Source organism: Anthonomus grandis, chromosome 19, assembly GCF_022605725.1.
Source record: "Anthonomus grandis grandis chromosome 19, icAntGran1.3, whole genome shotgun sequence".
Lineage (NCBI taxonomy): Eukaryota > Metazoa > Arthropoda > Insecta > Coleoptera > Curculionidae > Anthonomus > Anthonomus grandis.
The window spans coordinates 12,380,818-12,397,167 of NC_065564.1; the positions used below are offsets into that span (position 1 = coordinate 12,380,818).

Sequence of the window (16,350 nt, forward strand, 5' to 3'; positions counted from 1 at the left end):
CGTGCGGATTCTCTGTTGCCCAAACATACACATTAGGTAGCACATGAGGTAGCAAAGCTTGAACTCTTTGAATATGGTATGGATACAAGCTATTTTCGTGCAAAACCCGCCAAACAGTTGCATCAAAATCCATCATCAAACATCCAAATTCCGAGCTATTTGTCGGGTGCTTAGGCCAGGATCGTCGTCGATGGCATTCAAAATTTGCTCCTCTGTCACTGGGTTTCGTGCTTGTTGCGGTCTGCCTGCATTGTTCCTGGGGGTCTGAAAACTACCGTATTCCCTAAGATGCCGATATGACTCTGAAAATGTTCGTACATTTGGGAGTCGGCAATTAGGAAACCTTAACTGATACAATCTTTGAGCTTCATACCCGTTACCATCAGCAAGACCATAAACAAAATGGATGTCTGCAAGATGTTCGAATGAATAACGTTCATTTTCCATTTTAGCAATGTTAGCGTTTAGAAATAAAACATGGGAATAAAAACTACACTTTAAATCTAAAACGGGAAGTAAACAACTGGAATTAAACAAAGTCAATAATGACAGTAAATTTATTTTACACCAAATGTCAAGCAAGTTAAAAAATGTCTAAAACAAATACTCACAGCCTACCACTAAAACATCAGAAATAAAAATGTCAACAATTGCGAAACACACCCTACTTCCTAAATTTTTTCTTTGATTTTTTATTTACGATATTGCTATCCTTTTATTCACCGGCGATTTTCTCAAAAACTAATAGTCGTATGGAAAAAATGCAAGAGACCAAAAATTTAAATTTTTGTATAGTCTATTTATTGGTGTAGCTTAATTTAAAAAAAATGTATGTACATATAAAATTTTGACCGTCAAAAGTGTGCACCTCCTCAGTTTACCCCTTAAAATAATTTTTACGCCTTTTCTAAGATAAAGAGTAAATAGACCGCCTAAAATAACGGGGGTATTCCGAATTTCGTTAAATTTGATGCAAAACTGTAGACACAGTTTTAAAAAATCGATTTTTTTTACAGTTCTTGCGATGGCTGTAGCTTGAAGGGGGTGCATTTTAGGACCCATGTTTATAGGAAAAAAAAGTCCTATTTTGACTTCAGGAATACGCCCTTAAAATATATATAGTGAATTTTGAAACACCCTGTATGTAAACGTTTATTTTTGGTTTACATCAGATGTAACTTCAACTATAAATATCGGATAAAATGGTCGCGTAAAAAAATGATTTTTAATGCATTTTCTATTTTTGCAAGATTTCTTTGTATATCATATACCATTATTACATTGTAAGATATGAACGTGTATGAAAAGTTTAACGTATCCTACACAATGTCATAAATATGATATCTGGATCATTTTATCATATATTTAAAGTGTACTGATCGAGTGTAAAGAGTAGCTATGTAAATCCCCTGTCAATTTTTTTAAATGACGTAATTTTTTTCCTTTTTGTAAACAGAGTTGTATATGATATATGTACGTATATTCCATATTTTAATTAATATACCTTGACCAAGTACTATTACTAAATATACCAAAACCAAAAATTTACTAAAAAGTCCTTGGATAAATATATATTTAACAATAATAATATATGATGTGTTGCACGGGACTGGCTCAAAAATTACTTATTATTATCAGAATTGCATTTTTTTTATGCATAATTTAATTAAATTATGTATAATATGTTAATCCTTAAAATATGTGTTTTATAATTTTTCTCTTAAATTAATACTTTTTTTAACACAATTTATTAAACAGATCCATGTCTTAATGTATGCAATTTTTCATGTATGGAAGCCGTAAATTGCATAATAACTTTCAAGAAACGCAATAAAAATATAAATTTTTGTGACCAAATTTGCCTAGGTTTTTGTGTACCTATGCATAACTTAAATGCATGCGAATGCCGTTTTACTATTTAAATGGCCCATGTGATATATTTGCAATTTATGTTTAACTTCTCCTAATTTTATTTAAAACATTTGCTTTCTTTTTACTTTACATTTCCTATTTAAGTATATGTGTTACCTCATTGGAAAAAATTACTTTTTAGTGTTATTGTTTTTCTTCAATGTCTCCAAAAATCAATTTAATTTAAATTATTTAAGATTATTAATGGCTCCGTTTTAACAAATTTACTTTCTGAGCAGGTTAATCGCTACTGTATTGCAATGTCCACAATTTAAATATGTTTGTCCGCATTTTGAAAGGGAGCATATGTCAGCCTTCAACATCTTTTTAAGAAGGAGAGCACCAAGCTCGCCAGGGACATGTACCCGGAAGGCAGTCCTTATTGCCTCAAATTACACCACAAGGTCTAGGTCTATGAAAGGTTTAACTCTATTTCAAAGTCTTCAGTTAGAACCATTCGCATAGATCCCATGATTTAAGAGTCTTCCATTAGAGGTTCATGCTTAGCACCCTCCAAGTCAAGGAAAGTCAAGGAAAAACTGGGAACCACGGACTTTATCAGATGCTTCCTAATGCTAAAAAACAGAGAAAATACAAAATTGGTGTGCAAAATATCAAGTACTTAAAGCGGCTGAAGGATATTGGCATGTGGCCTCCAGGCACTTTCATCTCCAATTCATGTTTATCATCCTCAAAAACAGCAGCAAAGGTAATTAATACATCTTCACCACCTTGTAAGACTTTCGCCCCAGATAGTCATAGCCTGTCGCAACGGTCGGATGCAGCAACATCAGACACTCTACCCGGGAAAGTTAAATCTTTGAAGATTGGTTCAGACAAAGAGGCGATAGCTACTTCGAAGTCCCTAGCGACTGAATTGTTGGAGGCTGATTTTATCATTGATAGAGATGGGGAGATGAATAAAACATCAAACATAGACCCGATGACTCCACCATTAGTGAGACTGTCAAGAGACTCGGATGCGGCAGATGGTCGTTATTTACTGGCTAGGCTAAGGGATCCCTCAATTTTAAGACCCCTCAGGCTATTTCTTTTATATCTGCATGATCAGCCCTCCATTTTATGTTTCGAAGGACACACCAATACCAGCATCCGATTGGCACTTGCCTCAGAGGGACTTCCTGGTGACGTGGATGCCTTGCGGAAGCTCTACTTTCGCTACTATGACGCCTATGGTATTGGTCCAGCTGAAGTAGAAGCAGTTCTGTCAGCCTTTGGATCCTTTTTCTCATCAGAGAAATTGCTACGCCTCCAAAGGATTAGAGAAAGCCAGAGCAATTACTATTCTAGTGGAACTCCCACTAAGAATAAAAAGAAAAGGATCAAGCACCCTCTAAAATACTGGACAATGGCAAACTTAGTATTTTCTCTCTAAATATTCAGTCTCTAAGACACAAAACTGACGATCTATTTCTTTTGTTAGAAGAGCTTCATTTTCCTGATATCGTTGCCATATCTGAATATTGGTTAATTATTGATGAGCCCGTTTTTACCAACAATTACTCTACAGTGGCCAGATTTAATAGAACAAATGTATCTCATGGAGGTACTTTGATAATGTCTAAAAGCAACGACTTTTCAGTAGTAACCAAGTTTGATAATTTAATACCTGAAAAACTATTTGAATTTTCCATTATCTATAGTAATAAATATGATCTTCATGTAATTTGTATATATAGAACACCTGACGCGGATGTAAATATATTCTTTCAAAAATTACTAAGCTTGCTTGAGTCTCTGCCTTTAAACAGCAAAATCTTTGTGGCGACCTAAAGATTGATTTTTCCAGTGTGTGCGCGGCTCAAGAATCTCTCCAGTCCATTTTCGATTCTTTTGGCTTAATCATGCACATTAAATCACCAACCAGAATAACTAAAATGAGCTCGAGTACAATAGACTATGACGTATCTTCCTTTGATCCGGATTTCGTTGACTGTACTGTCCTAAACTAAGGCTTTTTAGATCATGAAGCAGTGCAAAGTTTTCCATAATACCAAAAACTAAAAATGTTCCCCGCAAATTAGGCCGTATTTTCTCAGATCGAAATTTTCTAAATTTTAAGCACCTGTGTCTAACAACTGACTGGAATGTCCACTCTTCTGATGTTGATTCAGAATTCTCTAGATTTATAAAAACGCTATCTAATCTGTCTCACAAATCCTTTCCTTTAAGGCCTCTCAAACTGAAAAAACATAAACCCTGGTCTAACCAAGGCTTACGTACATCTGCTAAGAACATGCGTTCATTATTCAATCTTGGAAAATTCTCGGACAGCGCTTTCTTTCACGACTATGTAAGACTATATAAAAAAGTTTATCAAAGGACCCTAAAAGCGGCAAAAGACATTTACTATAACAGGAGACTGGCAAAGTCTGGTAATGTTGCTAAAGAATCATGGTCGATTGTTAATAATCTGAGAAATAAACCCTCTACTATATCTAAGTCCAATACTATATCTACCTCTCCTGAGAACCTCAACAATTATTTTGTAAATGTAGCGAAGAATCTAATGAGTACCATAGCTCCTACCCACGATCCACTTTCTTATCTTTCTAGTGCAGATAAGAACTTACACAGTTTTTTCTTTACGCCAATAGTATTACCTGAGCTTCGCAGTACGATTACGGAAATCAAAAATTAGAGCTCTTCTGGAACCGATGGACTCACGTTGAACATGTTTCTAAACCTGCCAGAGTGTACATTAAACCATCTTACAAATTTAATCAACCTGTTTTTGCCAACAGCCTTAAGAAGGCAATAATAATCCCTCTACATAAAGGAGGAGATAAAGATCAGTCTTCCAACTATCGCCCAATTGCTCTTCTTCCCACACTATCAAAAATTATTGAAAGATTAGTGAAAAAAAGGCTCCTATCATTTCTACTGAAATTTAAAATACTCCCTCCTCAACAATTTGGACTTTTAAATAACAAATGCACAAATGATGCTATGTTTTCCCTTTTTAATCGTGTATACTTTTTTTTTATGGTACACACAAGCACAAGAGGAAAGTCCTATGTCACTCCTGGAGTGGTGCTTGCGTGAAGATATTTGTGGGCATTTATCTTGAATCGCTGTAGGTTGTATGCGTCGGGAAATATGTGAGGTGGAAGCCCGTTCCACAAAGAAGATGTTCTCCAGATGAATGAGTCCCGATACAGCGACGTCTGGGGTAGGCAGGTGGACTCGATGTTGATGAGCCGCAACTGCTAGACGCGTCCTTCCTGGGTGGAATCAGGCCTGCCAGCTCAGAGGAGCACTTACCGTGATAATAACGGTAGAATAAACAGAGATCAGCCACCTTTCTCCTGTGCTCCAGACTATCCAGACTCATCAGTCAGTTCTGGTTTGTCGATAAGACGAATAGCTCTCTTCTGTATAAAATCCAGCAGGTTAAACTATGCTTGGGCGCAGAGCTCCAGACATGCGACCAATACTCGAGGGAAGGGCGTATTTGAGCCTTATAAAGAGTCAGCAGAGCTGTTCTGGTGTATACAGTTATTTCGTTTTGAAAAGCACTCCGAGTTTTTTGAAAGCCGCCCTGGCGACCTCGACTCCTAGAAGATGTAAAGATGATTTCATTGGCAATGTTTTCCCTGCCATAACCAGCTCCGGGCCACCAAGGTTAGTCTTCATCGTAAATACTGCAGCCTGCGTTTTTTTAGCGTTAAAATTGACCAGATTGTTATCGCCCCACTCCAAGATTGCTCTAATATCGTTGTTGGTTGAAGCTACTTGTTGCTGCCTAAGATTCTGAGAACTTGCGGCTGTCGTTAGTTTGGCGGACCTAAATGTGGAAATATGTGTGCTATCGTCCGCAAAGCTGTAGATTGGATTGACAGTGGTTCCTAGCAAATCGTTGATATATATCAAGAAAAGGGAGGGGGATAGAATGCATCCTTGAGAGCCTCCAGCTGTAGTATATATTGTATACTGTAGCTTAAACAACCAATATCCTACGGCAACAATCTTCTGTGATTTTTCTAAAGCTTTTGATTGCGTAAACCATGATATCTTAATAAAAAAGTTGCAACACTACGGGTTTATGTCACTAATGGTTTAAGTCATATCTCAATAACAGAAGTCAGTTTGTGAGGATTGATACTACGATATCTTCTTGCAATAGAATGTGGAGTGCCTCAAGGTTCAGTGCTTGGCCCTATTTTGTTTCTCATATTTATCAATGATATCGCTAGTCTGAATATTAAAGGACTATTAAAGAACCTGCCTATTCGCGGATGATACTAGTTTTGCCTGGAGCAATCCGGATATTGCCGAGCCAAGTGACTTAACTTCTATCAAAGCATAGTGCGACTCTAATCTTCTTTGCCTTAACATCTCCAAAACTAAATTTTTGTCCTATAAAAATAATTTGCATTCTTTTGTACTGGATAACGCAACCATTGACGAAGCCGACTTGGTGAAATTTTCGGGGCTTACTGTTGACAAGTCGTTAAAATGGGACATGCACATTTAACAATAATAATATATGATGTGTTGCTCGATACTGGCTCTAAATTGCTTATTATAATCAGATTTGCATTTTTTTATATTGTAATTATGTATAATTTAATTAGGTAAGAATCTCATATTAACATATTATATGTTAATCCTTAAAATATGTGTTTTATATTTTTTTTCTTAAATTTATACTTTTTTTTAACACAATTTATTAAACAGATCCATGTCTAAATGTATGAATTTTTCATGTATGGAAGCCGTTAATTGCATATAATAACTTTCAAGAAACGCAATAAAAATATAAATTTTTGTGACCAAATTTGCCTAGGTTTTTGTGTACCTATGCATAACTTAAATGCATGCGAATGTCATTTTACTATTTAAATGGCCCATGTGATATATTTGCAATTTATGTTTGTACGACGTGAATTTATTTTAGATATTATATTTTATCTGGTTTTTGTCGATCATCAAAAATTAATAAAAAAAAAGGAAACGATAACCGATCGGAATGTTAAGGGCTGACATGTACAGATAAGGACGATCTGTCAGAATCTTTAAGTTTTATAGTTTTAAGAGATTTTCGGAGATAACAAAATAAACAGAAATAGCACTTACTAGTACTTATGCGGGTAAAAATGTCACTTCGAAGAAAGTTATAATGTGTGGGAATGTTGGTATTTACAAGTTCTCAAAAACATAGGCGATGACAGTAGTTTACCAGAATTCTTTTAAGGGATATTTCTAATATGATCCTTTTTAGAATTCAGTTCGATGGTAACTTTACTCGAAAACAGTCGTGGAGCAGTGTCCACTTGTTCTCCCGTAACTTTTCTCTAGTGTTGTGATTAGTGCCTTTATTGAACTAGCAAACCTGTCAAATTACAAAGGTGAGAGTTTTCACTGAGCAATGTTTTACCTTATGTTTTTCTTATTATTTTAATCATTATTAGTATAAAGAAAGTAATATTTAAATGTGCATCCTTCGATACTAAGTGTAGTGACCTGATACCTTGGTACGTAAAACAACGCTAGCTAGTGTAAGTAGGTGTATGGCACTAGTGCAACCCAGAGTGTTGTGGCACCTGGGATTATTTTGTAGACTGTGTAATTGGCCTTTACATCAGTGGGTTGTTTTGTGGAGTGCTTGCTAGCACTATCCCATCAACTTGATTTCTAATGATGGACATCAGGTTTTGTTCTGCCTGGATTGGAGAACAACTCTTTAACAAGGTCTACTGATGTCTATAATTTGAAGGATGTTAGTCTTATTGATAGTTTTATGGTATTGTGTACAGGTGCTATAAACCTGAAATGGCCTTGTGTAAACGTATTATACTTTTATTTAACAATCACAATAACTAGGGTAAAATATTTGCTCACAGGTACCTTTTACTTTTTAGGTATGTAGTATCGTATCATTTCATATCAATGATCTCGAATCCTGACGTAAGTAATACATCTATCATTTTGTCTTCTTACACGTTCCACATATACACCACAAGTTACTGTAAGTACATTTATCGTTTTGCTACTGTTTATAAGTTTATTATTGCAATACATCTTGACAAGATGTTGTACCTATATTAAAATCAAATAAAAATAACTGGAAGTATTATAATACGCCCTTTCAAGAATTTAGGCTCTGACATGTTTAACTTCTCTTAATTTTATTTAAAATATTTGCTTTCTTTTTACTTAATATTTCTTATTTAAGTATATGTATTACCTTATTGAAAAGAATTACTTTTTATTGTTATTGTTTTTCTTCAATACTTCCAAAAATCAATTCCATATAAATTATTTAAGATTATTAATGGATCCGTTTTAATAAATTTACTTTCTGAGCAGATTAATCGCTACTGTATTGCAATGTCCACAATTTAAGTCAGCCTGGATGGTATATGAGGCTCTGCTACAGATGCCTGCAACATCTCTTTAAGAAGGAGAGCACCAAGGGACATGTACCCTGAAGGCAGTCCTTAATGCCAAATTACACCACAAAGTCTAACTTTATCTCAAGGTCTCCAGTTAGAACCATTCGCATAGATCCCACGATTTAAGAGTACTCCATTAGAGGTTCATGCTTAGCACCCTCCTTAATTAAATAATTAGGGCATTTTTTAAGGAAAGGCAGTCGATATTTGCTCTAACAAAGCTTGTCTGTGTTATACTTTGTGGATGAGAGAGAGAGAGAGAGAGACTTGTCTGAGAGAACGATTGCGAGGATGGTGTTAACAAGTGGCTTGCAAGACCAATTTTGACAGACTTGAAGAAAAGATCCAGTGAGCCTTTTTGGAAAAATTGTAAAGGGGGTTGAAGTAGCTGAACTTTGATCTGAGGTTCTTTGCTTAAGATGAAAAGTTTACTAAGAATAATCGGGAAAAATTATGGTGCTTAAATAAAAATATATATCGAGATCCTTTGAAATATGCCACAAAGCCCAGGGAAATAATTAGAAGCGGAAATCACTTTAGTGAAGCATTCTGGCAGCTTAATTATTTAATAAGATGACTTTAGAACAACAAGCAAAAAGATTATGAAATGATTTGATGTAAACAAATTAAACAAAATTAATCACTTAATAATACGATAATAATATATGTGTTGCTTGGAAATAAAAGACAAATTATTTTGTTTCACAGGCACTCCTGGACTAAGAATATCATTATCTCAACTTTTTGTGAATGTCTATTAAAATTTAAAACGTTCAGTCAAAATTACATTAAAATTTATAGTCCTTTTAACTTCTCTGGTCCATGCGTATCACGTTGAAAAACAGGGTTTTTGCAGAAGAATTTTTTACTGGTAAGTTGTTTGGGTAAGAGGGGGGGGTGTATGCGTAGTGTTGATGAAAAACGTTTTTATTGAATAAAATAATTGCCTTAAAAGAAAAAAATTTAATTTATTAAACAATTTACTCAGGTTACAAAAGACTAACTATAATTTATATAATTCTATATTATTCTTTATTTCAAATCACTTATACACAGCATCGAAAGCTTTGTACAATTTTTATCAAATCAATCTTATTGAATGGTAATTTTTGAATTTCCTTAGTAAATTACAAATTTTTTTCTCTAAGGCAATTATTTTTTGCAAAAAAAAACGTTTTTCATTAACCCTACCCTACCCCATGCTATTAAATTGGATATTATGGACGAAAAACGTCGATTTTTCCAAAGAATTTCTGACTGGGAAAATGTTTGAGGTGGGTGGGGGGTTGAGGGTTGTGTTGATGAAAATCAATGTTTTTGCAAATAATATATATTCAATATTTAATTTGTTTATTTATTATTTATTTGATCTACAGTACTGCTCCACTTTAATGTATAACTTGCCACGTTATAAGATAGATCGACTTGAAAAAATGCAGAATAGGGCAATGAGACTGATCTTAAGTTGTCATCAATATACACCTGTTTTATCCATGTTACGTGGTCTAGATATGATGCCTGTAAGCCAAAAAATTAAGTATAGTGTCTATGTGTTTATTTTTAAATTGAAACATGAAATGCTGCCGGAATACATATGTAAAGAGTTGATAATTTTTTCAGATGTACATAGTTATTATACAAGAAATCGTACAGACTTCTTCCTGGTCAACAGATGTAATACGGTTCAAATGCTCAACTCAATTCTTAACAGAGGCTTGATTGAATATAATAATTTGCCCTCAAATATTAAAGACTCTCTTGAGAAAATTTTTATCTAATTAATGCGTGTAGTAAGTTTTTTAGGGTTTTATTTCATATTCTTTCTTAATTTTATGTGGGGTATTTTAATTAGTGTCATTTATTGTTATTCGACTTGCTCCACCTTTGATGACTTGGCAAGGTGCTTCTGGAAAACCGGAGGCGGTGATTGTCCATGGATTACCGGGACGATATCTGATGTCTGTCAGGAAACCGAAATGCCCTGTTTAGCATGGGTCGACATAGACAACAACCTTGTGACGCAACATCAGCAGTAACATCGATTGTTGATATTTCGAAAATGAAGTGGAAAACAATGAATAACCATTAAATTGTATAATGTATTTTTAGACAATATCATATTTTATTTTTATATATAGCACATTTTGGCTAAATAAATATGCATTATTATTATTATTATTATTATTATATGTTTTAGCTCGCTGATAGCGGTGTTGTCAATTTCATCGGCCTGAAGGCAAGATGAATTTTGCTATGGTAGATTTAGGAACTTTCGAACAATGTTGCATGTATTCAGTATAATAGATTTCTGTATAGTGACAATCGTCCAGGAGGAAAGACCCAATGCGTTAAAGTTTTTGGGCAGTGTTAAAGGGACAATTCCAATGGATGAAATAACTAGAGGAAGTATATATAGATTATCTTGCCTCCATTGTTGTTTTATCTCGCGAGCCAGATCTGCGTAATTCGCAAGTTTATTGTGTGTCATTTCTAGGACAATTGGTATTTGGCACTGCTATGTCAAATAAAAAGGTTTTCTTTTGGGCTTTGTTTATTAAGATTATATCTGGGCTGTTTGAAGTCAGCGTCCTATCGATCAAAACAGTTCTGTCCCAGTAGAGGCGAAAGTCGTCATTTTCAAGTACAGTTTCTGGTTTGTACTGGTAATAGGGGCAAGTTTCGCCAATTAGATGATAAAGTTTTGCCAGTTCTTGATGAATGATAATTTTTGCCACACAGTTATGTCGGTGCAGATATTCGGCAGCTGATAGAGATGTGCATCTTGATGTTATATGTTGAATTGTCTCCAGTACGCGGCATTTTCTACATCGTTACACAAATTACAAAGTTTTTTTGTCTAAGGCAATAATTTTTTGCAAAAAGAAACGTTTTTCAATAACCTTACCCTTATCCCCCCACCCACCCCCCACAACTTACCAGTAAGAAATTATTTTTAAAAATCATTGTTTTCCAAAATAGAATGCATGAATAACAGCTGGTTTTGTCGTTAATATTTAATCTCATAACACAGTTTGTTTATTTATATTTGATATAATTATATATATATGTATATTAATAAATATTTAATACAAAAACAATGCTACTAGATTGGATTTTATAGACGAAAAACGATAATTTTTCAGAAAAATTTCATCAAATATTTGAGGTGTAGTAATCTAGTTTAAAAACTAGATATATAAATCCTGTCTTAATTTTTTTAAATGCCAAACTTTTCTTCCTTTGATAAACAGAATCGTATATGATATACATATATTCTACAGTTTAATAAATATACCTTGAACATATACGGTTGATAAATATACCAAAACCAAAATTTTACTAAAAAACCATTGGATAAATATATATTTAACGATAATAATATATGATGTGTTGTTTGGGATAAACGCCTTGAAAATTGCTTATTATTAGCAATTTTGCATACTATTTATTGTATTTATGTATAATTTAATTAAGTAAGAATCTAATATTAAAATATTTTATGTAATTCCTTAAAATATGTGTTTTATAATTTTTTTCTTAAATTAATACTTTTTTTAACACAATTTATCAAAAAAACATCTTGTCGAACTTGCATTCTCTTATTTATTTAATAGTTCGAGGAAAATGCAATAGATGCCTCCCATTGCAAACCCAAGCTCTGGCTTCGATATGTGGACGACACCTTCATCATCTGGGATAAAGAGGAAAAAGCACTTCAGGATTTTCTGCTTCACCTCAACAACTTCAGACCAACAATCAAGTTCACGATGGAGACAGAGAAGGACTTAGCTCTACCTTTCCTAGATGTCCTCGTTAGAAAGGTCAGTGGAAATCTACGAATTTCAGTTTATAGAAAACCAACACACACGGGTCAGTATCTTCACTATGAGTCCAACCATCCTGCAACCACCAAAGTAGGCATCATAAGATCCCTCTACAATAGAGCTCGAACCATCTGTAGAAGCGACGAGGATTTCAAGACTGAAGTGGATACCATCTACAAAGACAAGATTCAAGATTCTGCACTGGCGGAAGAGGAAGTTCGTAGAGGCAGTTTTCATTTCACAGAATCAGGGGCCAGCCAAGCGTCGATGTGCCCAACATCTGGAAGCCTCTACTCTCAGGACAGTGTAGGATCTAGAGAGAGGCGTGTCCTCCCCCCAACTCTTTTCACGGATGACTTTCCTTTCCACATCGCTGCACACATCTAGTATATAAGCCTATAGAATAGTAGTTTGCTGTCAGTTTACACTTGATAACGGTTGGAGATACTTACCAACCGAAACGTCGTGTTACATTAAATAAATAAGACAATGCAAGTTCGACAAGATGTTTTCACTATATCATTCTTATTGGTAGACCTTATAATTTGTGGAGAGAGAGACTTGTCTGAGAGAACAATTGCGATGTTGGTGTTAACAAGTGGCTTGCAAGATCAAATGAGCCTTTTTTGAAAAAATTGTAAAGGAGGTCGAAGTAGCTGAACTTTGATCTGAGGTAAGAAGTTCTTTACTTAAGATGAAAAGTTTACTAAGAGTATTCGGAAAAAATTATGGTGCTTAGATGAAAATATATATCGAGATCTTTTGAAACACGTCACAACGGCCAGGGAAATAATAAGAAGCAGAAATCACTACTACGAAGAATGTTGGCAGCTAAATTAGTTGTTACATAAAAAATTAGGAACTGTTTATCTACTGTCCTACTCTCCGAAATCTTTAACGTCAAACCTTCCCTACAACATTTTTAGCAGCTCTTAGGTATAACAAAAAACGAATTGTACCATCAGCTCGATTGGAAAAAAATAGCTGATAAAGAGGACCATGTAAATAGGACTATATTGATTTTAAAATTAAGTTTTTAGAATCCAAATTAACAAGATTGAGTACTTCTACATTAAGTGGCATATTTGAGGCAATATCTTGACGAGATATTTGCCGATCGCTAGATTAGAAGAAGGCAAGTCGGAAAGAAAAGAAGAAGACCTGTTGCTTTGAAAACCTGAAGGTGACGTGATTTATCACCTCTGGATTGTTTATCTAGGCATCTGAAAAAAGAAGGTTACGACAATCAACTTATAGTACTTACTGTACAGAATTATATGAGTGTTAGATAGTATCACCTGAATTTTTCCCAAATAGTGTTTTAAACAGAACTTGTCTTTCTGATAGTTACAACTATATAATTACGAGGCAGTTTTACCACTAACCAAAACGCTTTTTTTTACTTTCGACACGTGTTTCGCTAACAATGTTTGTGTGGTTTAGTGATGTTTATTTGGATAGTGGTAAAACTGTCTCATACAACCAAACGTTCCAACCATAGGACCACTATACAATTATTAACTAAATACTTTGAGTCTTTCAATATTTTCAGTCTACTTTTAATCAATAAAGTACTTACGTGTAACCGTAACATTGATAGTCCGAACCTCGAAGTTCCCGGCCTCTACTGCAATAGCTTTACAGTCATAGACCTTGTCTGAATCTTCAGGGGACGCGTTTTTTATTAGCAGTCCATCTGCAGTTGCTTGGTATTTAGGACCATCTAAAAGTATTAAGAAATTTTAATTGAATGTTACGTTTGGGCTTAACTCTGTATAATTTTGTTTACACTATTGGAAAAGTTCATGCTTGAGGGTTAAATTGAAACAAAAATCTATAGGCAAAGCCTTGAGTTAAAGAGAGCCACTCGCAATGATATTCTGTTTATAACCTGTTACTTAGATTTGCGTTTGCTGGCTTTAGAGGTAAAAAGTCCATGATCCTTAATGCTTGATCTATAGTGATTTAGTCTGTCAGTAGAAAAAAGCCGTATTTTTGCTGAATAAAGTAACAAAATTAATTTTGCCTGGTCGCTTCATCCCTTGGCAATGAAGCCATAGGTTACCAAAAGACTGACACTGATTAGGAATGAAAGGAAGAGAAATGCCCTGTGATGCCTAGAACTGTTGCCCTACGGCCTATACTATCTTATACAAGTCTTTTGATTCTGTGACAGGCCAGTCTCGGTTATAACAGTCATGAAAAGTTCATATAACAGTGAAGGCATTTTATTCAGGCATCTTTTCGGCACCTCCAAACAGTCTGCAGGATTATCAGGATCTGCCTATTATTATTGTGATTTATCTGATGTAATTATTCTGATTTATGTCTCAAACACTGATGCAAGAAATACCTCTTGTCTTGGTTTTGCTGTAAAAATTAATAATCGAGCGATATAAATCGATTTGATTATGGTTGTATCTCATCCTCTCTAGTCCCAGTTTTGCCTTGAACAATTAAATGAAGATGCTGTGGTCGTTTTAATTATGGTCCCTGGTTTACCCACGGAAGTTAATATGTTTACAGTATCTGTCGCCAAAGCTGCATACGATTTAGCTAAACATCCTGGGTTAAATAAATAGCTCGCAATATATTGGCTAACTATTTCGAAGACCGATTTCTGAACGTTAAAGCAGACCAGCAAAAAATAGTAACGTGCCCCACTGGGTTCAGTTTTAGGACTTACACTGTGGAACGTTTATTATGACGGGATCCTAAATTTACCAGTGTAAGAGGTGTTTAATCGGATACGCTGATGATCTGGGTATTTTAGTGAGAAACTAGAGGAAACAACAAATCACTATACATGACATAATCACTGAAAGTCAGAAAGTTCTCAAGTATTTAAGTATTCATGTAGATATAAACCTCACCTTTTCAAACCATATCAAAATCGGTACTAAAAAAGTCAATAAGGCCTTAACACGTTGGCTACCAAGGGGGTATTTTGAAAGTCTTCTCTTATGTACCATACGTATCACCAGTGATCAACTCTATAAGTTCAAAACCATACCGTACCGTATGTATCACCGATGATATTCTGCAGGTTGAGGCTTCAGGGCGCTCTAAAATGATTGGGATTTAAAAGCAAGACATTTTGCCTGGGTAACGGGCTATAAATGAACCGAGTTAACCAATTTTTAAGTAGTTATCACCGGTGATCATATCTGAAAGGCACCATTGATTCATCAATTGAAACTACTTTCCCAGGTACTTTTAAATGCTTATATTTGTGTGTTAGTTGATCTACAAGAGGTTTAATTTTGTGGAGGCGATCTTCTTTATTTGCTGTTTCATTATCGGAATAATGAATAAACTGTAAAATATCTTGAGACCTGTTTCTTGACATAATATGACGCACAAAACAATGTCTATAAATAAATTTTCGCGACCAATAGTCTAAAATTTTTGGAAATTTTGCCAGTCCCATATATACAGGGTCCGGCAAAAGGATCTCCCACATTTTGATTTTTGCTACTTATATTTTATTTTTCTTAACTAAAAATATATGGTATGCAATTTTGTTTTTATTAAGTTTTGAAAATTACAGAGTAGAAGTGTCGACCATTTCTTTCGATACACATTCGAAGCTGACTTCTGAAAGTTTCCATTACTCGAGCAGTAATTTGAGGCGATATTCCTGTAATGTCTGCTGCTTTCAATTCGTCAATGGTTCGGGAAGGATGTTGAAAAACCTTCTCTTTCAGGTAGCCCCAAAGGAAAAAGTCGCATGGGGCAAGATCGGGTGAATGCGCAGGCCACCCAACGTCTCCACGTAACGAGATTACGCGTCCTAGAAACATTTCCCTTAACAGGTCCATTGTCCTTCTTGCCGTATGAGCTGTAGCCCCATCCTGTTCAAACCACACATCCGGATGTTCAAGTTCCCTAAGTTTTGGTTCCAAAAAATTACGTAGCATATCGACATATCGATCAGCAATTACGGTAATCGTTACCCCTCCTTCTTCAAAAAAATAGGGACCCCAAACACCAAAAGAACCAACAGCACACCAAACGGTAACACGTTGGCTGTGAAGTGGCCTTTCATGGAGCTGCCGCGTGTGCAAAATTCTTCTCACAGAACGATCTGACAAACGCAAAGCAGAGGCATGTTTAACAGCTGAACGTTTAGGAGATCGTTCAATTGCTTCTCTTACAGCTGCAATGTTTTTAGGTGTCCGAACACTTCTGGGTCA

The 16,350-nt window shown here is 35.0% G+C and overlaps 1 protein-coding gene across 2 annotated transcripts in view; it reads right to left on the minus strand.

Annotated features, from left to right (window-relative positions):
* LOC126747387 (hemicentin-1) overlaps positions 1-16,350 on the minus strand; it is a 106,695-nt gene that overhangs the window by 38,439 nt on the left and 51,906 nt on the right. For both annotated transcript variants that reach the window (XM_050455972.1, XM_050455973.1), the window contains one exon: positions 13,734-13,877. In XM_050455972.1, the coding sequence (XP_050311929.1) occupies positions 13,734-13,877 (144 nt within the window). The remainder of the gene's footprint in view (positions 1-13,733; positions 13,878-16,350) is intronic.